Source organism: Molossus molossus, unplaced genomic scaffold (assembly GCF_014108415.1).
Source record: "Molossus molossus isolate mMolMol1 unplaced genomic scaffold, mMolMol1.p scaffold_m16_p_17, whole genome shotgun sequence".
Lineage (NCBI taxonomy): Eukaryota > Metazoa > Chordata > Mammalia > Chiroptera > Molossidae > Molossus > Molossus molossus.
Window position 1 is genome coordinate 10,796,298 of NW_023425352.1, and position 27,831 is coordinate 10,824,128.

Below are 27,831 nucleotides of genomic sequence, written 5' to 3' on the forward strand. Positions count from 1 at the left end.
TCACCGAGCGGTCCGTCCTAGAGCCCCGACATTTCCCAACCCCACTGTCCACTCTTAAATGGGAGATGACTAGTTTCTTTCATCTCTTTTACAGATTACCTGTTTTATATCTATTATATATTACATAACAAATGTAGACACAGAGAGAAAATAGAAACAATGCTTATCACTTTTAACAGTTTAAGCTGAAATGCTACCTACCCAATGGTGACCCCAGTCCGCAAGTGAGGTCAAGGCTGTGCTCTGTGTTGACATTCAAGAGCCGATCTGGTTGAGGTCATAAATCGCCTCTTTGGTTAATATAATTTACCTATGTACTTAGTTGCACATTTTTGCGCTGGTTTCATTCATTTAATTATAATTTGTATCACAGTTCCAGGGCATCCTATGGTCTCCCATGTTTCATTCATGTGTATGTGTGTGTGCATACATGTACACATTCAAAGGCTGTGTGAACACCCAGTCTGTTCCTCCTGCCTTGAAAATGAATTTTCCTTCCAGTTTCTCACACCCCACTGTTTGCTGTGAGGATCAGGAGAGGCAATAGCGACCACAAATGGGACACTGTCCTCTCGCCTCGGGAGTGAGGCCGACCAGTGTCCCCGCCCTGCGCTCTGGGATGCTCTGCCCCTGAGCCACCTCCGTGTCATTGCTTCGAGGGGAAGGCCTTGGCTCTGCCATAGACCGTTACATTTTCCTCTTCGTGCTCTTCGAAGGAGAGGTCCTCAGTGTGTTTAGTAAAAACGTAGAATATGTCAGAAACCTGAATGTCGCCAACTCTCCCACAGAGCAGGATAGAGCAATTTATATCATTTCTGGGTAAAGCAAATGATAACTTTTAACAGAATCCAAACCATACAGAGCCGTTGTCCGTTATTATATCTGGAGGTATGTGATCGCGTGAGTTCGTTTGCTACTCCTCTGCTGTGGCCCGAAGCTGGCTGACAGTCACCCTAGACGCCACGCTGTCTCCAGGCACCTGTTACGTACTGTAATATAAATAATTGAGCCTTGAATTCCCTTAAGAATATTTATCCACTCATGCACGTGTTTATCCACTTACACTCATTCTTGTTCCAAAAAAGGATTGAAGGAGACTCACAAGGATATAAATAATGTAAGAAAGACTAAGATTTCGAAAGAGGAGCGAGTCAGGGCAAAGGGAAATGCGGGAAGGAAGACACGCGGAAGCTGCTTGGCTGTTGAGAACCTACTTCTGCATGAGGTCGGCTACGAAACGTGTCTGCGCTTTCCGGCTCGGGTGTGTAAGAGACACAACCACGCCCGTTCCCCCTAATGTAAAAGATTTTGTTTTCAGAGATGTTTTCATTTGTAAGGTGTGAGGTCTCTGAACTGAGTGTGGAGTTGGCAGCCAAAGGACTGCACTGTTCTACTAGGTCACCTTCCCCGCCCCCGATGGGCGGGGAGCAGGTACTCAAACAGAAGCTCCACGGCGATGTGATGGCTGTAAGACAGTTCACAGGTGTCATTCCAGGCAGAAATACTGCATGTATATTTCATTAAATGGTAAAAGAAAAGGCCACACAAGTTAGTGAAGTTTTAGAGCAAAACCAACATGAAGACGACGTACTTCAGACCTGCCAGTCTAGTAACACGGGCGCGGCTGTAACCTGGGTGTGCAGCCCGGTCCAGAAGATGCGCTTGGTTAGGTTGACTCCTCCACAACTTCTGTGGGGAAGATGGGCTCTGGGGGCTCGGGCAGCTCCCCAGCCAGGGCAGCCTCGGCCTCAAGTGCCTGGGCCGCCTTTTCTTCTTCCTCATTCAAGTTAAAAAAGGTGAGTTCTCCACTGAAACCTATTAAAAAACAACAACAGTAATGTTTTACTGTCTGATGCGATGGTGCCAATTTGGGTGCTATCTGATTGAAAGGAGACCATCCTGAGAACTGCCCAGAGGTGTCGTATCACCGTCAGAACGGATTCTAGAACCACTTAAAACTCGGCCTGTTTTGGTTATACGCTAACTGAGCAATACACTTGTTTTTCCAGTTTGCACTGTACCCTCACACAGCCTTCTGGAACAGTTGATGTGCAGTGACTGTGGGCAGTGGCTTGGCAGACAAGGCTACGAGGAAGAAGATAAACTAGAGGGAAGGCCAGGGCCGTACGTGAACGCAAACCTCTGCCAACTAACCACCCCAAGGGAACGGGTGCAGACGGCGACTGTCCCCGTCAGGTCCACGTGGACAGTGACAGGGTTTTATTAGCTGAGCTTTTGCCAGGGTTTCCTCCTCAATCTCTCAGTGGAGAGATTTGGTTTTCCAGTTTTTGGTCCCCTTAACATTTATTGACCACAGCCAATGTCAGAGAAAGTAATCTGTTAATTCATCTGGGATGCTCAGGGGCCTGCGCTGTCGCCAGGAGGGACTGGTCTGGTCACTGGAGTCCTTGATGCCCTGGAGCAGCTCTCTCCCTTGTGGTGAATCTGAATGGAATGTGATGCGTCACTGAAGGAACCCAGGCTCCCCATGTCAGTTTGACATAAAATAATAATAATCAGGTGAAGCGTGGGAAGAATATCATTTTACCTGTCTGAAAAAACAAGCCTGTGTCGAACACCAAACAACACAAAGAAATTTTTGACTACCCTACATGACTTGAAAATAGTCTCCCAATTATATCTTTATTTTCTGTGCGTCTTAGGGTATGTTTCAAAATCATTACACATGTTAAACATGACAAATGTCTAATCACAGTTTCTATTGTTTTTTTTTTAGTTTTTCCCCTTTGATGCGTAGACTGAGTTACAAAGTAGGACTGTGTCCTTGCTTTCATTGTATGCTCCACTATACATTCTAGAATACATCTGTCCCATTTCATTGATTTCATTTATAGCATTCAAGAAAATTTCATGTGTTTTTTAAAATATGTTTATATTGAGTTTTAGAGAGAGAAAGGGAGAGAGGGATAGAAACATCGATGGGAGAGAAACATCAATCAGCTGCCTCCAGCACCCAACACCCCCCCCCACCCCCCCAGGGATCGAGCCCACAACCTGGACATGTGCCCTGACCGGAAATCCAACCGGCAACTTCTTGGTGCATGGGTCGATGCTCAACCACTGAGCCACACCAGCTGGGCTTCATGTTTCAATTGTCAGCACTACTTAAATAACATAACATATACTGTTTCTCCAGCATGTCAATTTGTTTAGTCTATCTTAAAAATACAAAATAGCGTCAGAATTACAAAGACAATAACTATTGGTTTCTTTTAATGCCTCTGCATGCTACATACCTACTTTTAGCAATCACCATCAGTCATATAAAAAGTGAAACTGCATCTCTGGGGTGTTTCTGTCTGGTTAGCCAGCACACAAGGTGATTCGACCCGTGCAGATTTATAAAGGTTTGATGTCATAAGCGATTGGTTCGTTTCTCTTGAGGCCACAGCCCTTCCCGAAGTACAGCATTAACATTAACACGCTGCCTACTTGTCTTAAGTAAAATGAGTGGTTTCCAAGAACCATCGGGAACAATCTGCCTTTAACTTCCATGGGCTGTGCAGAGAAACCTTAGCTATAATTTGGACCATAACAAAAGGTAGGGCTGGAGATTCCAATCAATTAATTCTATTGAAAAGCATCACGCAGCCTATTTATCACGAAGAACAGCAAGAGTTTTAAACATTCAGGTAAATAGATAACCCATTAAGGAAACAATACACATTGTGGCAAATGCCATCCTCGTTTGTCACCACTTATTTATGGCCTTTGGAGTCCCCTGCCCTCCTGCTGAGAGGCTTCTATTCCCCCTCTTCCCATCTTTGTTCTCTTATTCATGGCTAAGGGAAAACAAAGCGAGAAAGCAGCACATACCCAGTGTTCCGTGCTGGACAAGTTCTTCCTCTACAGTGAAAACACGGTTGTACTTAGTCACCCGCTCGCCTCGAGAAAGACCTCCCAGCTTGATAAACCGGACACCCAGTCCAACGGCCTTAAAAGGGGGGAGGGGGGGAGAGCAACTTGTTTTAAATGGAAGAGTCACGTTTTGCTAAAAGGACACTGTCCCCGTATGCTGTTTTGGGGTGTCTCTCTTATAACTTGGTTTTTTATCTTACATCAGTCAGCGGCCTTATTAAAGCCGAGGTGTCAGACAGACAGCGTGTGGCTCCGGCAGCCGCCTTACCAGTGGTGCAGGCGTGCTGACTTTATCTAAGACCGTTCTGGCCTTTCTCACTTCATTTTAGGAGGTGAGGTTGCAGGTGCACACCCCAGTCATTTAAGTGTGCTCATCATTTTTCCCAGGACTTCAATTTTCCTTCTTTTTAAAAGGTCAAAGGTTAGCTCTTTGCAAAAGGGAGCTGTCTGGGAGAAAGCAAGTCTATTTCATAAAAGGTTACGGGGCTTTCCCCGCCAAAGACTGCATTTCTCTGAAATACCAGTTCGTGATAAAAGCCGTGTTTTGGCAATTCTGCAATTGACCGGCCTTCAGCACTTACCAAATCGACGAGGCTGTCATCAGAAGACTCCCCATCTGTGCTACCCAAGACGGCAATGTGCTTCTTACCTACGAGCAGAGGAATTCTCTTCAGCCTTCCACAGTGCAGAAACAACTCGCATACACGGGAGCCTCAGATCAACATGGACAATTTCCCAGAGATTTAAAACTTCCCTGTGAGGAGTCAATTATTGGACCACCTAAGAAGTCTAACCCAAATATTTGCATTTTTTATTACCCTGGTTTTATTTGTTCGCCCCTTTCCAGTAGCTTAGATGCTAAATACTAAATGAATGCCACATTCTGCCAAATTTAAGATACTATGAACTGTGAGATTCACCATTATTACCAAAAAGGGGAAATTGCTCGCCCTGGCTGGTGGGACTCAGAGGTAAGAGCGTCAGCCTGCGGACCAGAGTCTTGGGTTTGATTCCAGTCAAGGGCACGTGCCTCAGTTGCAGTTCAGTCCCCAGCCCTGGTCAGGGTGTGGGAGGCAACCAGTCGATGTCTCTCTCTCTCCCACTCTTTCTGAAGATGAATGGAAAAATATGCTCAGTTGAGAATTAAAATATATATATTTTTTTTTAAAGGATGGGGAATGCTCAAATTAGACCGATAACATTTCCTTGACCACAGCTGTAAGTCATTATTCAGTTTCGTCCATATTCGTGCAAAAAAGTCCATCTTTGAGTCAGTATATGTTACGTGCAAGGGCATTGCATGGGGAGTTAATGTATCTAAATAATGGATTTCACAACCCATTCTGTAGAATTTTATTCCAATGAACCTGTCATTCTAACTGTTTTCTTATTAGAAGAGCAGCGATAGTATTTACTCCTTTAAGGATCTCAAAACCCCTTGAAATTTCCCAAAGTCTGCAAGGGATGTGAGCCACAGTTCTTCCTGCAGTGACAGTGTTTGCATTTTAGAGGCAGGAGCTACAGTAGCACTCTGAAGTGAGTGACAATGACTGCTGAGTGGTGGATGGACTGGGGCAGCCTGCAGGCCAGGGGACCACCAGCATTTCGTGCCATTCTCTGGCACCAGCCCAGGCCCCTGCCTGCCGATCCCACTCTGAGTTCTGCTTCAGGCCTGAGACCAGCCCTCTGCCTGGTTCCTGGTCTTTATGTTTCAGGCTCTGTGCATAAGTGAACAAGACTCCCATGAACTCCTGGAAGTTTCGGCTAGTGGGAGACACCGGGCATTAAATACCTGTACAAGTACCTGTGGCCAGTCCTGCAGAGAGAAACTAGGCTGCTGTGAGAGGCTCAGAGCGGCCAGTTAGGGGCGGAGGAAGTCCGGGAAGGCGTAGACAGGGTGGGGCAAAAGTAGGTTTACAGTTGTTCGTGTGGAAACGATACAATAATAAATAATAATACAAGAATAAACTCTGTGTTTTGTGTAATCACAACTATAAACCTACTCTTCTCCCACCCGGTACATCTGAAGAGGTTTCATATAAGACAAGAAGACCTGAAGATCGGGAGTAGTTAGCGAAGTAACAGTACAGGGCTAAGCATTCCAGGCTGATGGAACAGCGTGTTTTGAAAGACCTCCAGGTGGTAGAGTTTGAAACTTTCGAGGAATTAAAAAAAGAGCCAGTGCGGGCAAGTGGGATCACTGCCATGTCATGCGCAGCTGCTGGGGCATGGCCTTAAAGGAGACGACCTCCCGGACTGGACTGAGATGGAACACTGTAGAACGAGTAAGCTGCATGTTATTTTCCAGCACCAACTCTCTCATAGGTGGTGGCATTTGTTTTTTCTTCCAAGGTTTATTCCATGCTTTTTATTAACCACTGCGCTGCGTATTTGGGGCTTCTGTAACCAAGTTCATTATGAGTCTTTCCCACCTCTGCTTTTACTCACTGTCGATGAGATTGGTTACTTCCACCAGGTCAGACATCGTTGTTTGATTTGTGTGTTTTATGACCAGCCCGCTGGATTTGGGGATGCTGATGTTTCCTTCCTCCAGAAGTTTAGAAACGCTTTTGGAGGCACTTCCTGCTATTACGTAACACCTGGATCCAAGAGCGTTATAGAGGCTGTCCCACTGTTCAGTGTCCTGGGTAAATATTTAAGAATCGATCGTTATAATGTATTGAACACAATCATAAGAAAACAGGAATCATATAGCACATAAAGTTATATGCCTTTCTGAGGTAACACAGAATAGTTTCCCTTTGCATCTGTAGCTGAACGGTGCCTATACCACAGCCACGCAAATGACCAAGCTTCTTGGAACAAGAATTTAAGATGATTAAATTTGAGCTTAAAGATCTAGTGAATAAAATGTGTATACACATTGGATGCTGTTCTCCACACTGATTCCGAAGTCCAAACCCAGGCTTTCCTTCCCCCTGCAGAATCCATAATGTTGCTAATGACTGGCTGGTGGGAAGGTTTTACTATTACTTCTGATAAACAGACACCTAAAAGAAATGAGCCTGCATTCTCAATACACTTATTTTTCATTGGTGAGACCGCTATATAAAAACTGATATTCAATGTCTCTCCCGCCGTTTCACCTATGTCATTAGAACCGGTCGTACGTGCACAGCATCGCACTGAAGGGGCTGCGGTCTGAGCCGCAGGACAAGCCTCGGAAGGTTAAAGCTCTGAGCTCAGTGTGTCTCCCATGAGCGCCAGGAGGGAGCTGAGGCTGTGACCCTGGGGCTCCCAACCACATCCAGCACTAGTCCCCCAAATTTAAAACCTTGAGTCATCTCAGAGAGAGGCTCTGTTCAGCCTGTCTAATGGTTCTCAAATTCATAAAATCAGGACTTTCAGCTTGCTGTTTATGTGGGTTAGGAAGAGACACGGTCTTCTGTGGCACATAAAAACCCTTGTAAGAGGCATTCCTTTGAATAGATTTTTTTAAAACTCGGTAGCTCAAGCCGTTTAAAAGTACGGCTTTGCCACTTTTCTGCATACGTAGTAACTGGAATTAGGTTAAAAATCATTTGGCCCAGTGGAAGTCCTGTTGCCATGAGCACTTGAAAACGAGATATGATTAAGCTAATGAAGTGCCGGCTGGCACAGCGGCTCAGCTTGCATCACGTGTGTTGCTGGTAAACACATGATCGTCCCGAGGTGCTTGGGAATAGCCCGCTTCCTGCTGCGGACAGGCGCACCCCTAGGCAAGTGTCTCTGCTCTTCACTTGCTTAGTGAGTGCTTTTCTCATAAAGGCCGAGATACAGTCCAAATCACAACACGTCTCAAATGACAGATCCAAAAGAAGGGGGTTCTGTTCTGTGTTTTATTATAACAGTCAGGCCAATCCTGTTACCTCTTTCCTGAAAGGATCAATCAAGGCGATGATGGAAGGGAACTTGTTGACCAGATCCACGTACAGGTCAACCATCTCAGCCGCGCTCCTGTGCGCTCCCGTCAGCACTTCGTACTTTCCTTTGCTCTGGAGAGTGGAAGGCACAGAGTAGAGGAGGAATGCTGGATTCCTCAAACGTTAAACATGGGATTCAAGTACATTTTCGTTCATTGCATAGGCAGGATCGTAAACATTCTTTTCAGGCCATATTCACATAGAAATGCATGTGCTTTGCTTTCCACATCTCTTCCATATTAACCTGGGGCCATCTAGCCACCATTCCCTTTGACATCCCTTAGGGCTCCCCACTGACTGCGGCTGACGCCCTCTGCACACAGAAACTGAGACCAGAGGAGCAGGAGGGGAGTGATTTCTGCCTTAGGTTTATGACAAGGTGCCAGACTCCTGGCTGGTTAGACAGATGGGCAATAAAACAAGTTCATGAACAGTAGCAAAGCAAACCTGCCCACTCGCTGGAACCCACCACCTTTCAACTCACAAGGAACAAACAGCTTATTTCTTCTCCTGTGAATATTCTAAAAGTTGAGAGCAGGGCTGGGCTTTTGAGATACTAACGACCAATGTGGAAGGTAAAGTGATTTTATGGGAAGGTACTCTTTTCGTAGGTAGCATGCTGGTTCGAGTCGTAACAACATTGTCTGGAAAGTAGACTTGGAGTGCAAGCCCATTCATCTGAAGTCTGGCACGCCCCGGCCGAGTCAGTAAGTATAGACGTGAGCAAGGCTAAAGGATCTAGTGTGGTCTCTGCAAAACAGCACCTTTCCTTCCAAGTCTGTGTTCAGGGACGGCGCCTGGAATCCTGCGACACCCGAGGGAGCGGGGAGGCAACAGAACGGCCGTGTGGTGCTAATGACTCCCTGCTGCTGCTGCTGCTGATTGAATGGATTCCACTGGAACTAAGCGGGTTCTTAAATCCATAATTAAAAGGGTTTCATACTTTTTTCATATTAAATAGCATCAAGAACTTTTAGTGTCATTATTTCAAAGCTTTGAAATATTCCTATCTTGTCAGTAAGGAAAAGCTAATGACTTTGAACTAACATTATTGTAAGAATTATCTGATATCAAGGTTAAATATTTTATTGAAATATAAGCAATAAACACTCATTCCAGTTTGAGCTAGGAGTTAGTATATTAATAGTTTTGGTGTGTGTTGCTGATGAAAACATGCAATTATTTTTCTTAATGGTAATGTCTAGGAACCAATCATTAAGTGAAGAATAGGAAATTACATTAAACATTCCTTTATGTTCTTAGTTTCTTTAGAAGAGTAAAAGAACGCTTAGAAATCAGCTGAAACTTAGGGTTCCTTTATACTGTTCAAATTCTCCTTTGAAGTTAAAAGTTAGATGTGGTCCCTAGGTGAAGTTTCACCTTTAAAGCTCACCCTGCCAGTGTGGCTCAGTGGACCTAGCGTCGTCCCCTGGACTGAGAGGTCCCGGTTTGATTCCCGGTCAGGGCACATGCCCAGGTTGTAGGCTTAATCCTCAGTGGGGGGCGTGCAGGAGGCAGCCAATAGAGGTTTTTCTCTCACATCAATGTTTCTCTCTCTCCCTAAAAAATCAATAAAAACGTATTGAAAAAAAAAAGAAAAGAGAAAAGAAGCCCTGGCCAGTTTGGCTCCGTGGTTAGAGTGTCAGTCCTCAGACCAAAGGGTCACAGGTTCAGTTCCTGGTCAAAGTCATGTACCTGGGTTGCAGGTTTGATCCCTGGCCCTCCAGTGGGGGTCATGCAGGAGACAACCAATCAATGTGTCTCTCACATTGATGTTTCTCTCTTTCCCTCTCTCTCTTCTACTCTATCTAAAGAGCAATGGAAAAATATCCTGAGCTGAGGATTTAAAAAAAGCTCTGTCCATTGTGAATTACACTGTGATGGGCTGAATTGGATATATTCTCATAAACTTCAATAACTTGGAAATTTTTTTTTTCTTTATTGATTTTAGAGAGAGAGGAAGGGAGAGGGAGAGAGAGATAGAAACATCGATGAGAGAACATCAACTGGCCTCCTCCTGCATGCCCCACTCTGGGGATTTGGCCCACAACCTGGGCATGTGCCCTAAATGGGAATCGAACTGGCGATCTCTTGGTGCATGGGTCGACACTCAACCACTGAGCCACACTGACCGGATGGAAATATTTTTTTTATGTAAAAAGTGAGTCACAGCACAGACTCCAAGAACCACATGTCTAGAAGGGCTTATCAAGTCACAGTTACGACTGATCCACTTTTCATCCTTGACAGTGTCAGCATTTACCAATCAAGTGATTGTACTCAGCAAAACATACCCGTCTGTGAAATTATTTTTCAGTAGCTCTCATGATTGCAATCCAGTCTAGTAATTTTTATTACAGGATTTCTATATGTACTTATGATGTTTTCTGTTAATTTTTTAAATTATTTATGTGCTTATATTATTCTCTGGTCATTAGCTAACTTGGCTTTCTCAATTTCATTTATATTTGGACCCCCCGCCAAAAAAATTAACAACAAAGAATAGGATCTGTTTGGAAAATGTATAGATAAGCTCTTCTTTTGAGTTCTAATTTAAAAATAATGAACTTCAACAAAAAGCAGATGTTGTGGAGTGGAAACTTACATAATCCATCAGCTCGTGGGCGGCACAGTTGATGGCCAGATGCAGATTCGTCCCTATTTCTAGCCCCAGGCTCGCACAGATTCCTTGTATTAGGAGCAGGGGCTGCTCTATGGTGTCATAAGCAATGGTTAAACAGCCAAGATGGGACATCTTGCCAGTGACCAGCTGCTGCAAGATCAAAGGGAAATGATGAATGTAAATACAGCACATTACTGCCCTGGCCAGTTTGGTTAGCAGTTAGAGCATCAGCCCATGGACCAAAGGGTTGTGGGTTCAATTCCTGGTCAAGGGCATGTACCTGGGTTGCCTGGTTGGGGTATGAAGGAGGCAACCAATTGATGTGTCTCTCTCACATTGATGTTTCTCTATCTCCCCCCCCCCCCCGTCCCCCACCTGTACTCTCTAAAAATCTATGGTAAAATATCCTCAGGTGAGAATTAACAACAACAACAACAACAAAAATACAGCACATTACTGTTCTTGGAGTTTTCTGTGTTAGGCACATTTTATGACCACATTTCATAACCAGACACAACTCTCCAAAGATGTGCTCCTCTGATTCCTGATTAATCCTACGTCTAGGTCCCACTCATCTCTGCGTGACCTTTGGGCATATGATTGCCCTGCAGTGTCTGGGAGTAATTTTCTTTACTCGCCAAGGTTTTTGAGCTTGACTGGAGAACACAGTTTTCTGCCTTCAGTGTGTCCATGTGGTCCCTTTATAGGCTCTGCCACTGTACATGGGCTCACCTGAGCCACAGCCACCAGGCTGTCCCGCCTGTCCCTAACTGTCCTCTTCCTCCATACCTGCTCTTTCCCAGGTTCCACTTTAATAAAATACAACTGTTAAAACTGAAAACTGCAACCCCCTTCAGGAAAGGTTTTATTTTTAAAAAGGATTGAAGACTTCAGCTAAAAGGATGCGGCACTGAGGATGGATTTCAGTGGAAGGAGATTTGAGGAGTCAGATGACTGCAGGGAAAGGCAGCCGTGTGCTCCTCTTGCGAAGTCAGCCTTGATTGATGTGCCTCTGTCATAAATTGCCACAATGCAGTTGGAACAAGTAGAAGCAATATCAGTAATTCTGATGGCTTAAGGGTATGTGTGTGTGTGTGTGTGTGTGTGTGTGTGTGTACACCAAACTCAAAAGTAAACATAACCTAGGTATAAATATCACTGGCAATAGCACTAGTTAATTGTAGGAACTATCCAACAACTTTAATGTCATGAGCGGAAACTTCGATTCGACAAAGAGATAGTTGGGGAAACGTTTGTGTTCAGAGCACCCACAATCACCAAAGTGACCTACTGATAAGTTCAGCTGGTCTCCCAAGGCTCTTGCAGCAGTTTTCACAAGAACCGTGTGCCTGACTCTTGGCAAAACCTGAGCTCTGGCGGTGTGTCACCGACAGGGTGCCTCAGTGCCTCTGGGGACCAGCTGTAGGGAGAGGCTCTCTTTTGTGCCTTTCCTTCTCTCTTCGGGAGTAGTAAGGTGAAAATCTAAAGCATCCTGTTAGCAGAGAGATTCAGCTTCCCCAACGCTCTCACCTACGGGGTTTCCGATGTAATCCTATTACTCTAAATGCTTCTCCAAGCCTCCGAGATTTCAGTCGTCTGACAACTGCTGGCGGAGAAGGCCGGGCAGATGCTGCTCCAGCTCTCGAGCCGCCTGGGTTAGGGCCCTTGGAGCAGCATTTCCACTTGCACTAGCCCTGGCCCTGGAGCACAAGGACTACAGGGGACAGAGAGACAGGGAATATATAAATGTCATATGCAAGCGTGGTAAACAAATACGTATACTTACTTGACCTCTTTTGCCTCCATTTTGCCCTTTCTTCGTCTCTGCTTTTGGAGGAGGGGGCTATGGGGCAGAAGACAGAGACATGTCACTGGGAATTTTCAGGCATCTCTGTGGGCAATAAGCCAGGCTCAGGACCTCTGGCCTGTCCACTGTTCTGGAGCCTAGCCAGTCACTCTATGAACCACACACACACACACACACACACACACACACGGATCACGCCAGCCACCCCCTACATTTATAAACCTTAAACTATTTCTCAAATTCAGCACGTGTTCCCATGAGTTCATCCTTACCTTTTGCCTCCAATTGTATACATGGGGCGTGTATTTACATGTTCACGCATCGCTTCTCATATGAACAAAGTACTGTTCACTCCCACAAAGCCCTCTCCTGGCCCTTAAGGAATAAGACCACTGTGGTATTTGCTTTCGTAGGCCCAACATATTGTTTAGAATATTCTCGGGGTACAAGCACTTTCTCCTGCAGGGTGGATTTGACTTTTGGAAACAGCCGAAGGTCATTACATCGGGTGAATCTGGTGTGTGTTGAGACCACTAGATGAAAGCAAAGCTGTTTCCCACAGAGGCGGTCCCGCAGTCTGGGGCTATGGATCAGGGTGCACTTTCGTGTCCAGCATTTGTTGGCTCTGTAAACTGGGTCATGTTGGTCAGGAATCAGCATGGTTCTCACTCAAGTATGTGCAAATACAGTCACCCTGCTCTTTGCACTATGGAGTCAGCTGAACTTTCTCTCCATCCCCTGGTAGAAATAACACAGGAGCACATCTGTGCGCCAGGCAGGAGAGACAGTGGTGAACAGGGCGGAGTGGGCACCGTCTCGGGGAGCTGCGGCCTGGGGAGGCAGCCCTGGGGAGATGAGGGTGCAGTGTGCGGGGCAGTGCAGAGCAAGGGGACAGCAGGGACAGAGTCGGGGAAGGGGATACTGCAGCAGTTGACGAGTGTACACGGGAGCGCTGAACTCTCTGGGTCAGGAGAAGTGCGTGTGTGGCCGGGGTGAGGGAGTGTGGCCGCTTGAAGGAGCCCGAGAGCCCAGGCGAGGGCCTTCAGGCAGGGTTTCCAGCCTGGACACGGCTGTCACTGCGGGCTGGGCTGGACGCCCCTTGCCGTGGAGGCTGCCCGTGCCTCGTCTGGTGTCCAGCAGCACCCCTGGTCTCTGCTGGCTGGGTGTCAGTAGAAACCTCCCTCCAGGTTGGGACGACCCAAAATGACTCCAGGCATTGTCGAATATCCCTGGGCAAAAATCACTCCCCATTGAGAACCATTGCTGTCAAGAACAGATCGATATATTTCATTCTGTCAAAATTTAAAGAGAAAAATAATCCCCATGATTCTGTGAGACACAGTTAAAAGGCCGGCAGCATGATAGAGGGAAATGCGTATAACACAGAGAAAGTACTAAAGCCTTCATTACACAGTCCAGAGAATTCCTAGATGTCACTAAAAGATGGACCCTCCATAAAAAAGGCCAAGAAAGCAATTTGCAGTGATTTGTGCAGAATTTTTATATTATTTTAAACACGAAAACACACTATTTGTGTGTCTATCTATCTGTGTGTATAAATACAAACGGCTAGAAGGCCACACACTGAATTTTCAAGTGCTAACCTCCAAGCAAGAGGCTGGGACTAAGGATGATAGTGGTAGGGGCTGGAGAGCTCTCCAGTATTTGAATTTTCACAAGAACGTCCATGCGCTACTTATACTGCTCACTGTGCCAGCTCCTACTCATTTACTCCTCAGTCTCCCCATGAGATGGGTATTTACCAATTTTATAGACGAGAAACCTGAGGCAGAGAGAGCAAGTCATTGGCCCAAGGTCACACAGCTGGAAAGGGGCAAAGCCGAGTGCAAGGTCAGGGTTAACGGTCCAGATCTGAGTCTCTGCAGGCTGGCCACCCATAAAGCAGTTGGCCTCCTGAAAAGTACCACAGAAACTGGCTCCAGGCTGGTGCTTAAAGCAGTTCGGATCAACTGTATGGCTTGGTCCCCTGCCCCATCACTACAGGGGGGTCACCTGCAGTCGCGGACTCCATGCTGGCAAGACAGCATTGGAGCCAAGGTTCCTTCCAGTCACACTGCTATTGAGCCTCGGCCCCACCCTACAGGGGCAGGCTAGTGCTTCCAAAAGCCTCATGCTAAATGGATGTGGGATCCTGGAACAGGAGAAGGACGTGAGTGGGAAAGACAGTGGAATCTGAATAAAGTCTGGAGTTTAGTTAATAAGTAATGTGCCATTTGGGTTTCTTAGTTTTGACAAACATACCATGGTTATGTGTCATGTTAACATTGGGGGAAACCAGGTGGAGGGGTATTTGGGAACTGTGTACTATATCTGCAAAATACACACACACACACACGCACACACACACATTTTATATATATAAAAGCACCAGAGACAAGGATCAGGCCCCTCTCCTGGCCTCAGCCCTGCCACAAAGCTGTGCACTGTCTCCATTAGAATACAACGGGACAGCCAGTGACCCACACAGCTGCCTGTCATCCTGCCTCTGACTGTCCCCTCAAGGGATACTTGGCCAAGGGCACTTGTTTGTCCAACACTGGAATCCTAAGCAGACACTGTGCTTTTACCATTATACCAAACTGCCTCTCACATCCTAGAGGCCAAATCCTTTCTTTCTCTCTGAATCCTAAGGATGATCTTAGCATCGAGTAGTCAGGTGCCTCAGAAATCAGAATGAAACTGTTAAGTACCATGACAAGCTGGATCCACAGCCAATGAGGGAATGTAAAAGCTTGGCTCATATGGGAAACTGAAAACAAATGCACACATTTTCCATAGTAACACTGTTGATTTAATTCCAAAACCAGCTATAGTCTGGGCACTAGAAGTTATATAAGCGTCAGTAACCAGATACCATCGATTCTCTTTACATACCATATCGATCGTTTTGTTAATTTGTTTCTGAATTTCCATAAGCATCTCCACACCCTGTAAGTAGAATAAACATGATCTTCCACAACTGCAGTCTAGAAGTTTTAAATATAGAAACTTACATCATGCACGGCTAGTTCTAACTCAGAATATTTGCAGGGCCCCCGACAAGGTCTACAAGATCAGAAGGTTAGACGTTAATCGCCAGCCCTCAGTTTTCATTTGGTGGAACATGAGTGAGAGGCTCTTCTTCCTCAGTACCCTCTCTTTACTCTTCAGAACTAGCTGCTTCCGTTGGTTGGATCAAGTTAATTTCGTTCTATTTCATGGTCTCTTGCAGTACACACCACAGGTCATGAAGGGATTCTGCATGATAAGGTTTGAATGAATATAAACCCACTGTCACTTAGAAAGGAGAGAAGTATATTCTGATAATGTGAAGACAGGTAAAGGTTGGCGAGCCCAGTGCGCTGGTACCCACACGGCACAGCAGATCTTCACCGCAGGAAAGATCCTGGCGCCAGGATCTGAACTTGATCGGAGAGACACTGAGCCAGGTATAAATCCTCGTCTTCCACAACTGATCAACGGGGAGGTGATGGTTATTCTCTTTAAAAAATAATGATAATAATAATTCTTGCCTTGGCCAGTTTGGCTCAGTGGTTGGAGCATCAGCCCACAGACCAAGGAGTCGCGGGTTCGATTCTGGTCAAGGGCACGTACTTTGGTTGCAGTTCGGTCCCCGGCCCTGGTTGGGGTCATGAGGGAGGCAACCAATTGATGGGTCTCTCTCATGTCGATGTTTCTCTCTCTCTCTCTCTCTCCCTCCCTCCCTCCTACTCTATCTGAAGATAAATGGAAAAATATCCTCAGGTTGAGGATTTAAAAAAAATTATCACAAATCATCTCGAGATTTAAAAAACCATTATGTTCATTGCATTGCTCTGCATTACCAGAGGGGATGGAGCTTCCTATACTGTCTCTGAAAACACCCCTGATAGAACACAAACATCAAGGTCTCCCTGATGCCTAATTGGTAGAATATACGCGGACTGAAGAAGGATATGGACTCATTGGGACACGAAGAACAGTACAGACACTCGCACATCACTAAGTAGTAAAACTGCGACTTCGGGTTCCTTCATTCCCAACTCCATAAACATGCACTAAACCTCTCTTATGTGCCTGGCAATCTGCCATCTGCCTCTCCTAGGCCTGGAGTTCTGACTCGACAGGATGGGAGGCTAGGCCAGGGCCAGCTTCCTCCTGCTGTGCTGCAGTGCATGGGACAGAGAAATAAAGACACCTCAGCTCCCCTGTAACAACCTTCCAGCAGCATCGAGGCCTACAAAGCTACACGCATGTGGCTTCTCTGTGAGTCACTAGCATGAGTCGGTGCTGAGATCTGGGGTGGTCTAAATGTGCTCCCTTTTACTCCAGGTCTTGCTTTCCTCCCATGTCCCTGATTTGTTCAAATACTTTTTCTCACTTTATATTTAATTCCCTCTCCGTTGGTGTCATAAGCCTTGGGGACCTACACTCAAAACTCATTGACAATGGAGTATATACGTTTTAAAGAAAAAGTATTTGAGATCATGTAAGGTACTTGTTTGGCTGATAATCCAGAATGGGGTATACAGATCACTTCTTTCATTAAATTCAGCTTCCCAGGCGATGACTTCCCACAGCTGACCAGAGATACCATTAGCAAAGGTATAGTTAGCTTTGCCGGCTGTTCCTGAAATAGGGGGACAGCAGAAAAGAAATGAGAAACGTGGCTCATTCATACTGTGATGCTCAGGGTCCTTGTGATGGAATATAACGGACACCAACCTGATGGTGCTTCAGTGATGCGATACTGAAGTACAGAGGATTGTTGCTCAGCATGGCGCTGGTTTTGGCGACAGCTAGTGACACAGCCCCTACGGCCATGCTGCCGCAGAGGACAGGCTCAACAGGTTCCAGGGGTATAATAGGTTTCTCTATAAAAGAGTCCTTCACTCCTGGAGGGACAAAAATATTGATAATAGATTCCGTTGGAGGAAGTTTGACTCTAAGAAAACTATTTTTTAGTGCTTTGCTTACAGATACGAAGGTCCAGCATAAGGGAAGATGGAAAACGGAGGCTGGGAGTAGCATATTTTCCATCTGAAGCTCCAAGTTTTCTGTTTGATCTCATTTACCACTCCCTAATGTGCAAATCATCCTTAGGCATGGATCTCGCCTAAGAAATTTTTAGAACATCCAATATGGGCAGATACTGTTTTCCTACATTCACATATAACTAAACTAGGGCTTAGATATGTTCAAAGATTTGCCCGATATTTGTCAGAAAGTGAATAAAGAGAAGTTCTGGACAGTCTTCGAATTCCAAACCCTTTGTTTTTCTCTACTGTCCCACAGCTCTTGCATACCCAACTTGATGTTGAACATCTCTTCATACATATATCTAACTAGCTATCTTTCTCGCCAGCCCCCAACCAATGCCTTTTAGTTTTAGAAATGCCTTCTTGATCCAACCATCCAGCCAGAATCCCTTCTTCATCTTCTACTCTCATGTGTTCTCAGCCACCCAGTCTGACGAGGTACCACGGAGTCCGTCATCAGTGTCTAGGGTCCCTCCTGCCCTCCTCTTCCCCACACAGCTACTGGCCTGAGTCAAGGAGGTAAGGTAAGTGAAACAAGATGTAAGCACCTAGCACATAGTAAATGTTCAGCAAATTGTTGTCCCCTCTGACTTCTTCCCTTCTGATGAGTTCCAAGTTGTATCAGTCAAAAGCAACTGCCAAACAAATATCCACTGATGGTCTCTACATAGAATTCAGTAGTGGCTGTCCTCAGCCTCCCAAGAGACTGGTCTAACATAATTCTTTTGTCTAAGGCAACTCTCCTCCCCATCCTAGGCCTCAGCATCTGAGTCTGAAACAAGAGACTCTGACTCCGTGTTCTCTTTGGTCCCTTTCTGGTTCAGGTGTGTTCTTATTCCGTACAACCCACATTTAGTGGGTATTTTAGTTTGCACCTGGCATCATGCTAGGCACTGGCAGGGCTAAATTGAACAAGGCATGATCCATGCCCTCAAGGAGCATGTTCTAGTTGGACAGACAGACAGAACACTGTTACAGTATTAGCAGCAGCTCCAGAATTAATATACTGGAGGGACTGAGGTTGGCAATCTGTTGGAAGGCATGGAGCAAAGAACCATGATAACTTCGATTATTTGCTTTAAAATAGCAAAGTTTTCCAAATAACTTGTTTATTAATATGTTACATAGGACTGAGAAAGTGTTGGTTATCTTTAAAATATGGAATGGCTTCCTGAGGAACTAATGGACATTCTGAGGGGCAGTTGAAGGTCCCCCATGCCCCCCTCCCCATCCCTGTCTCCGGCACTGCCCTCATTCAGTGCACTTTGTTTATTTAGTAAGTGCTCACCTCTGGGTAAGAAATATTTTTATCTTACAAAAAATAAATAAATAAATGGCCCTGGCCCGTGTAGCCCAGTTTGTTGAGCTTCATCCTGTGCATTGAGAGGTGGCTGGTTTGATTCCTGGTCAGGGTACTTGCCCAGGTTGTGAGCTTGATCCCCAGTAAGGGGTGTGCAGGAGACTCAACAAGGCAGTCTGAGCTTCAGCCTTTTTCCCTCATATGTTGTTACTAAAGGTTCTGCAAGATGATAAGCCACTGACCTTGCTTTTGTCCTTTTTTTTTTGCTGGAGGTGGAGGAGGAGGTGGTGGTGGTGGTATGAGAAGTGTGGGCACTGTTGAATCTTCCAGGTTCTTTTCCAATTCTTTTCTCTCCTTATCTTCTTGCACTTTATTTTCAAAGAATGTTCTTAATGGCAAGAAAATATGGCTGTAGAGTGGCATATTTAGGAACAGCACCAGTAATTTTGGTCATGTTTTAGTGCTGACCCCAATATGTTTTAATAATTAACTCTGCTCTTTAGCTATATAAGAACAAGCAGCTTCAATTTCCAAGGCCAAAATATAATGATGCTGTTATGAAACCATGTTCAAGAACTGAAATTAATTTTGGCCTGGAAATAAATGTTTAAAGATTTCAGGTACTTGTTTTTAAAAACTTATGAGCTTTGTTTCTATTTGTCAAGTAAAATTTGAAGATGTAATTTAATTAGTGTTACTGGTTTTTCTTTTTCAATGATGACCATCAGAAGAAAAATTAGTCAAGAATAGGCAATGAAATATGTAGCACTATGTGCAGGACTTATTTTTTCTTTCTTTTAGACAGTGGGGCTTAAAATGAATAGTTAAAAAAAACTCGGGACATCTCACTTAGGTACATCTACATAAAATTTCAGTCACCCAGAATAAAAAGAGGTAAAGGTTCTGTAGACAAAAAACAAACAACAAAAAACAAGCCAACAAAGACATGGGAATCTAATTTGCATTAGACTTATTAATAATCTAGACACTGGTGGGGTAGTGACGTTCAAGTACTGAGAGAAATTGATTTTAAACAAGAATTCTATACTCAGCTAAACTGTCAACCATGAGAGCAAAGTGCTGACATTTTCACACATGTGAGAACTCAAAAACTTTACATCCCTTTCTCATTCTTGCTTTTAAAGGATGTAATCCATTAAGTTAGGAAGAAGAAGATATGGGATACTGGGGCAACAGGAGAACAAAGAAGGGATATCTAATGGTGTCTCTATAGTTGGCCTAGAGAGAAACTAGTCCAGATGGTAGGTTTGGGGAGGGAAAGCTCCAGAAAAAAAGTAATGTACAGAATAGAAGGTATGACTGAGATCTTGGGGGAACAAACTAAGGATATGATAACAGTAGAAAAGATACACACACACACACACACACACACACACACACACACACAAAGAATAAGTGCAATGGCATTCAGTAACCAAAAACCATATTTTTAAAAAGGTTTTTGCACACGTTATCCAACTCTGAAGCAAACTAAAATATAATGTTATGCACAATTAAGCAAGTGATGAAACTTAAAGAGAATCCAGCTGAACTTCATTTGGCCAGGAGGGTTGTGGCATTGAACTTGCATAAGAGGAAGAGTAATGCTAGCCTCTACTTAGTTGGGCACTGAACACTACTCACAAAGCCCTAGTAAACAGTCCCTTGGTTTTCACATTTTAGAGTCGACCTTTGGGCAAGGCATGGAAGACTGGATCATGTCTGGAGGACAGAAAACAAGCATCACCCACTCACTACGACTATATAAAAGGCTATAAGGATGCTCAACAAGAGCATATGAGGAGGTGGGAGAGGCAGGGAGGGGGCATCATCTCCATTCTTAATTCTGTTCCTGAGGAACATTTTACTGAATCATTAGGAAGCTCTATGCATGAAAAGAGGTTGAAAGTTCTTATGTAGCCTTACACAGTAAAATCGCAATAATGGTTTTCAGAAGAAAAACAACATTTTATGCTAAAGCAGCAACTGTGTCCTATGGATATGACAGACCCATTTCCTTGGCAGGTGAAAGGGAAGGAAACAGATGTGTATTTATACTGCACACTTACACTTCAGAGTGGAACATTTACCTGAGCACCTGGTCCACCTCAGCCTGGTTGCAGGGTTCTAGTCCCTGGAGCTCCTGGGTGATGGTTCCGTTGACCCACTGCACAGCAGTGCTGACAGCTCCCAACCTTTCTGCTTCCTCTGCTTCAGCGAGTTCTTGTACCATGTTCTCATGGACTTCAAAGTGAGTTGCCATCACCACAGAACATATGTTCTGAAAATAGCACAAATGTGTTCTACATGTTCTCTACCTCTCGAAGAAAATGGGAACTCAAATGTATCCAGCATTCAATGTGCATGATATTTTATCACTTATTTCAAAGGGAAAATGAGAATATACCATTTTCCTTGAGGTATTTTTATAGCTGTTGAAATACTATGGAACCCAACTTCAGGGAACGTTTAAAACTATTACCTTGTTAAAATCTGCTTAGAAAAACCTTACATTTAAGTTCATTTTTGTCACTAGCTCTCCAATAAATAGCGAAAAGGATACAAACAGATTTCATCATAATTACTTTCCTCCCAGAGACTATAGCAAGTTATTTCTAACAAGAAACATGTAGCAATTCAAATAAATTATTAAAATTATGAAAATGCAGTTTTCTTTATGTGGTTCACTCTATATATCTCTAAAACTATGTGAATCTAGATATATCAATTTATAAGCCTATCTGTAGATTTATGGCACTCATCAAATTAATAATGTCAGGTTTTAACACTATTTTTGCCCCATTTCCTTTCTCCTTCTGGATCATCTTTGAGTTAGCATGTCATGTCTGTACCATATTACTCTTAAACAGAATAAACCCATCACAGTTGATTTTATGGTTCGTGCTTTATGTACCTGTCTACCTAAAAAAATGTATGTGTATGTGTATTTCACCAACACTGAATTTCAAGACATCCATTTTCCACAATGTAGACAATAAATGCAGTGGGGCCAAGACATAGTGAAGAACCCATTTAAGCTGCTTCCTACCTTGGGAAAATTTTGAATGGTGCAGAATATTTCCACTTGTAGGGTGGGAAGCCCCAGTCCATCCAGTACACTCTTCCCCACCACTTTGCATATGATGGGAGGCTTCGCAAGTTTAGTAAAGCAGTTTGCCTTCAACACAGAAATACAACCATCAGAATACCGCATTGAATTTATCTTTAAAAGGTCATTCAGACTTCCGGTCAAGATGGCGGGGAGGTAAACACGGTATCATGTCCTCCCACAATCACATCAAAGTTACAACTAAACTACAGAACAACCATCATTCAGAACCACCTGAGATCGAGCTGAATGGAAGTCCTACGACTACAAAATTAAAGCAGCAGCCGCATGGAGACTGGTAGGAGGGGCGGAGGGGACGGGTTGGGCTCACACCCATGTGTGGTGGATAAAAATCAGAAGGGAGGCTGAAGCGGCTGGAGCCCCAGGCAGCTCCTCTTAAAGGGTCCGCGCAAGGACCTATCGGACTCTCTCCCTCTAAGTTTGGAGGGGAGGCAGCTCGAGGGGCACCAGAGACACACAGGGAAGAACTGAGCTGTTTGGCACTGGAGCGAGGGCTGGAGAGGGGGCTTTCTTTGGAACAGACGTGCTGTCAGAGGCCTTTGTTCCTTTGGTGAGCCCTTCCCGGGGGCGGCAGACAGAAGCCATATCTGGGACTCCAGCAACCTGGCTCACACTGGTAGCCCCGCCCTGGTGATTCCCTGAGGCCCTGCCCACCCAACTTTCAGGCCACCCAAGCTGTTGCCAGTTGCTTAACCATAGGATTGGCCTGTCTTGGATCCTGCTTCAGGTTTTCCTAAATTCTTTCAAACAAGCAGCATTTGGTCTCAGCTAGCCCATACCTCTTGTTAAGTAATACATAGAAACAAACACAGGGAGGCAGCCAAAATGAGGAGACAAATAAGTTCCAAATGAAAGAACAGAACAAAACCCCGGGAAAAGAACTAAACGAAATGGAGATAAGCAACCCAACAGATGCTGAGTTCAAAACATTGCTTATAAGGATGCTCAATGAACTTAGTGAGAACCTCAGAGAACTTAGTGAGGGCCTCAAGATCATAAAAAAGGAGCAGTCAGAAATGAAGGAGGTACTAACTGAAATAAAGAATAATTTACACAGATTCAATAGTAGAGTAGGTAAAGCCAAGAAGCAAACCATCTATTTGGAATATAAGGAAGTAAAAAACACCCAATCAGAACAGCAAAAAGAAAAAAGAATCCAAAAAAATGAGGATAGTGTAAGGAGCCTCTGGGACAACTTCAAGCGTGCCAACATTCGCATCTTGTGGGTGCCAGAAGGAGGAGAGAGAGAACAAGAAATCGAAAACTTATTTGAAACAATAATGGCAGGTAACTTCCCTAACTTGGTGAAGGAAACAGACAAACAAGTCCAGGAAGCACAGAGAGTCCCAAACAAGATGATCCCCAAGAGGCCCACACCAAGACACATCATCATCAAAATGCAAAAGGTTCAAGACAAAGAGAGAATCTTAAAAGCAGCGAGAGAAAAGCAGTTAGTTACCTACAAGGGAGGTCCCATAAGACTGTCAGCTGATTTCTCAAAAGAAACTTTGCAGGCCAAAAGAGAGTGGCAGGAAATATTCAGAGTGATGAAAAGCAAGAACCTATAACCAACATTACTCTATCCTGCAAAGCTGTCATTTAGAATCAATGGCCATATAAAGAGTTTCCCGGACAAGAAAAAGCTAAAAGAGTTCATCACCACCAAACCATTATTATATGAAATGTTGAAGGGTCTTCTTGAAGAAAAAGATAAAACATATGAACAAACAAAATGGCAATGAATACCTATCTATTGACAATTGAATCTACAAACAAAATGAACAAGCAGAACAGAAACATTCTCATAGATAGAGAACATTTTGTTGGTTGCCAGATGGGAGGGGGGTTGGGGAAATGGGTGAAAAAGGTGAAGGGATTAAGAAGTACAAATTGGTTGCTAGACTGACAAACCTCAAAGGGAAGGGGGATTGGAGGGTGGGGAGAAATAAATCAAAGAACTTACTTACATATGTGTATAACCAATGGACACAGACAACAGTGTGGGGAAAGGCAGGAGGGGAGTAGGAGTGGGGAGGAGGGGGTCAATGGGGGAAAAATGGGGAACATCTCTAATACATTCAACAATAAAGATAAAAAAAGTATAATAAAAATAAAAAGGTCATTCACATTTACCCTAGTTTCTAATAACCTTCTCTCCAAGTGTCTTCCTGTGCCAGGATTAGTCTAGCAGCTCTGTGGGAACTGCCCTGCCCTCACTCACTGAGACTGGGATGTAGCCTGGTGCAGAGTCTCTGGTACACGGGGTGATTTGTTGTTGTTTTTTTTAATCCTCACCCAAGGACATTTTTCCATATTTTGTTCAGATAGAGTGGGAGGGAGAGAGAAACATCGACGTGAAAGAGACACATCAAGTGGTTGCCACCCGCACGACCCAACCAGGACCGGGGACAAACTGCAACTGAGGTACGTGCCCTTAATGGGAACCGAACCCGGGTCTCTCTGGACTGCAGGCCGATGCTCTAACCGCTGAGCCAAACTGGCCAGGGCTGATTTGTTGTTTCAGCAGAAAGTCACATGCATTTCTTATTAAAAGGCCCCATGTCACTCTTTAGCTGGCTTTAACCTATCCTTCTATCCAAGATACCAAAGTCAGTTGGTCTCTAGAACACTGATGCATTAAAACTTAAGAAACCTTAAGTGGGACCCTTTTTATTCCTCCCAGCAAGGCCTCTGATAATTTAATGATGAAGAGTTATGCAGAGGCTGTATTGCACTGACCATCAGTTCATGTATAGAATTACCTGTTCAAAGAGGATTGTTGGAACCTTAGTAATAGCAGTTTCATTGATGTGGAAAAGCAGGAGCCATTTGGAAGTGATCCAAGAAAGAGATGGAAGAAAGAGAAAGAAGCTGAGGTAGAGAGCCTACTCAAGAAGCCTGAATAAATAGATTCAAGATGGTGTTTCTATGCAGGAGCTAAGAGAGAAGGAAGAAAAAGTGAAGGCTCACTCTCCTCACTCTCTCACCAGATGGTATTGAGCTCTTTAATAAGCACACTAGGCTCATGATTCTACAGTCTGGGCTGGGCTCATATGGGCAATTCTTTGACTGGTCTTGCCTGGGATCTCCCATACAGATGCAGTCATCTGGAGGCTTGACTGGGTCCAGCGTACCAGGATGGTTTCACTCATATGTGCAGTGCCTCAGCCAAGATGGTTGGAACATCTAAGGGCTGGCTGGGCATCTGCATTTCTCACGGGATATCCTGGAGGTCTCACAACTGCCAGGGCCTCTCTCTATGTGACCTCTCTCCCTCCTGCAGGGTAATCGGATGGCCCCATGCACAGCAGCATGATGATTAGATTCTAAGAGGGAGCGTACCAAGACTACAAGCCTTGATATGCCAAACACTTACATCATTCTTGCCAATGTGCTGTTGATGAAAGCAAGTCACCGGCCAAGTTGCTAGTCAATGTGGAAGGGTCTTACATAAGTCCATTCACACTGGTGGTATGGTTCACTGGGGACCATCACTGTAACAGTCTATTTCAGCGACTGAGTGGCAGGCTGAGCATCAAATCCAGAGCTCCCAATTACAAATCCCAAACTCTTTCACTTGTGAGCTTTATGATGAAGGAATAATAAGTATTGCTATTGCCCACAAGGATCTGAATCCACCAATATGTAAGAGAAGCATAGAAGAAATGGCATTTGAGCTGAACACTGGAGAAAGTGAAGTATTTCAACAGGTAGACAATGGGGAGAAGTCCAGTGCAGATACTTCCGTTGAAGGGACTAGGATAAGTAAAGGGGAGGGAAGAGGGAGACCTGGGGCTTGAGGGGAAAGTGGGCCTGTATGGAGGAGCTGGGGAGGGAGGGAGAGCCAAGCACTATGAATCACACACAGAAAGGTGTTTGGTCTTACTCAGCATGCAGTGGGGAGCCACAAGAAGTTTCTAACTAAAAGCATGATGGTCAGATTTAGGATTTGGAATATTGCTCTGGCAGCACTATGCAGATGGACTCAATACGGGGAGAGACTAGGTGAGAATAAGAAAGGCCAAAACTAGAGCAGTGATATAAAAATGAAAGGGAGGTTGCTTTTTTGACAATCCAAATTCCTGAACACCCTTCCAAAGCTAAGTCCAAACGTTCCCAGATGCTACAGCCTCCAGGGATCTTCCCCAGCCTTGAATCCTTCAATAGCATAAGTGATCTGTCCCTCAGTCTAGCACACAACTGTTTATCACCTTGTCTAGTATTCATTTTTTTAAAAACATATGAGTAACTTTTGCCCCTAACCAAAGTATAAGCTCTCAGAGAGCCATGCAAACCAAAGTCCTGGCTGCCTGACAGACTGGGAAGAGCACTGTGCTAGGGAACTAGAGTCCAAGTTTCCGGCCTTAACTTTTGTGCTAAGTAGCTATTAGACAAGAGCTTGGTGTCTTTGTAAACTGAGGAGGTTAGACCAGTGAACTCTCAAGAATTCCTCTAGCAAGAGATAGTGGAATTCAAAGTTGCATTCACTCATTCATCCTACAAATAGTTTTGGAGTGTCTGCTATGTACCATGCACTCTGCTAGGTACTAGGGACACAGGCCGGGTTTGATTTCTCACTGTTGTTCTCTGTGCTCCTTGTGAATAATTTACATTCGCTGGGTCAATTTCTTTATTTGTGAAACGAGAATCATAATTTTTACCTCACAGGGGTCCTAAGGACTAAGTGAAATAACGTATAAAGCACATAGCACAAGGAGCTCAGTAAACGCCTCCCCCAGCCCACCCCCAACTTTGATGTATAGGCCATGAGAGAGGAAAATAAGCATTCGTGAAGCATCCTCTGTACCAACGGTCTCCACGAGATGTGCTTTTGAACCCTGTAAACACGTGGGGCATGTTCACAGTATTTATATACTCTGCTTCTTGTCATGTTGCCTCACCATAAGTGCACATTCCTACCAGTCCCAACCACACTGCCTTCCAGAAGGTAGGTGTTGGTTAATCCTTATGGATCTGGAAGTGAGGAGACGCTTGCCTTTGTTTCAACTGCTCACTGCTTAAGGCTCAAGTCTGTGCAGGATTCACCCTGGGCACAGAAACTACGAAGGGGATATGAGGAGGCCCCTGCTCTCTCACAAAGCTGCAGAAAACGCCATAGAAACTAGGAGCGCGGCAGGACGCGTAGTCCGGGACGCAGCGGTGAAGACCTGGATCTGAATTGGAAGTTTGGGTCTGAGCTGGTCAGGTGGGGACCGGCGTCCTGGCAGAAGGGAAGGCTTGATTTGAAAGGACCTTGGAGGCAGTGAGTGTAGGGGGCTGGGTGTGGGGCCTCGAGGTTGGCCCAGGCCAAGGTGGACTGACTCCAAGCGTCGCTCCGCGGTCAGGAGGCCGCGGGAGGTCGGTAAGCCGAGCTGCGCGGTGTTCCGGTCTGTCGCTTCCAAGAACAACGGGCAGGCGGGCCGGGCCTGCCCAGAGGTAGCGAGGAAGGCTGTCAGGCCCCGAGCTGTCGCCGTAGCCACAGGTCCGCCTAGAGCCCACTACCCTCTGGCTGCTTCCCGCCCACCACTTTCTTTCTGGAATTTCCCTCGCCCCAGGTTTCCGCTCTGCTTCTGCCCTTCAGCATCACCTCTCCGCACGACCACGGTCGCCAACCCCGCGGCAGCAACGCGCGTGCGCAACTCTGCGGCGCAGGCGCGTGGCGTTGCCGCAGCGCAGGGCGGGGAGGGAAGAGGGTGCTGTCCCAGGTCCCTACCAGGTGCCCGTAGACGTCAGCAGGCTGGAGGTAGAAGGTGGCGTTGAGCAGCTCTTCCAGCCTGCGCGGGACGTCGTTCTCCCGGTAGTACTCCAGAGCCTGCTGCTTCAGCTTCTGCAGCTCCCTAGTGGTCCCACAGCTGCGGCCGCCGCCTTCTTCCCCCATGGTAGGAGATTTAAGGCTACAGCGGGGGTTAGCCTGGGGGCCCGCGAGCGTCCTTCCCGTCGCTAGGCAACGCAACAGCGCGGCCGACCCCTGATCTCGCGAGGCTTCCGCTCCCGGGTTCCCCAGGCGGCGGGAGCCGGGAAAAGCTCCTCACCCCCCCTCCCTCATGCTTCCGGAGGGCTTGGGCTCTTCCTCGGCGTCGCTTTTCACCACCTTCCCCGACGGTTTCCAGATGGGGAAATAGGGAGCGGT

At 45.4% G+C, this 27,831-nt stretch overlaps 2 protein-coding genes across 3 annotated transcripts in view; one reads left to right on the forward strand and one right to left on the reverse strand.

Annotated features, from left to right (window-relative positions):
- Window positions 1-1,666: 1,666 nt before the first annotated feature.
- ENO4 (enolase 4) lies at window positions 1,667-27,641 on the reverse strand. The gene is made up of 14 exons (XM_036265083.1): window positions 27,415-27,641; window positions 21,621-21,749; window positions 20,662-20,852; window positions 18,814-18,959; window positions 16,958-17,127; window positions 16,731-16,862; window positions 15,128-15,181; window positions 12,212-12,268; window positions 10,408-10,575; window positions 7,749-7,874; window positions 6,328-6,523; window positions 4,461-4,528; window positions 3,838-3,955; window positions 1,667-1,815 (listed from the first exon to the last, which is right to left on the reverse strand). Exons 1-14 carry the CDS (start codon window positions 27,577-27,579, stop codon window positions 1,667-1,669), a joined length of 1,869 nt encoding a protein of 622 aa, XP_036120976.1. The 5' UTR covers window positions 27,580-27,641.
- HSPA12A (heat shock protein family A (Hsp70) member 12A) overlaps window positions 27,424-27,831 on the forward strand; it is a 129,925-nt gene continuing 129,517 nt past the window's right edge. Inside the window, exon 1 of one of the 2 annotated variants that reach the window (XM_036265078.1) lies at window positions 27,424-27,580. In XM_036265078.1, the coding sequence (XP_036120971.1) occupies window positions 27,578-27,580 (3 nt within the window). In that variant the 5' untranslated portion in view covers window positions 27,424-27,577. The remainder of the gene's footprint in view (window positions 27,581-27,831) is intronic. The other variant, XM_036265082.1, reaches the window with a different exon arrangement.

Excerpts from the sequence above, each read along its gene's own strand:
- ENO4 (XM_036265083.1), bottom strand. The coding sequence starts at position 27,579 with ATGGGGGAAGAAGGCGGCGGCCGCAGCTGTGGGACCACTAGGGAGCTG. Across the intron at positions 18,960-20,661 it reads GAGGTGGACCAGGTGCTCAG|AACATTCTTTGAAAATAAAG; the intron begins GTAAATGTTCCA and ends CTTGCCATTAAG. Across the intron at positions 16,863-16,957 it reads CATCACTGAAGCACCATCAG|GAACAGCCGGCAAAGCTAAC; the intron begins GTTGGTGTCCGT and ends CCCCTATTTCAG.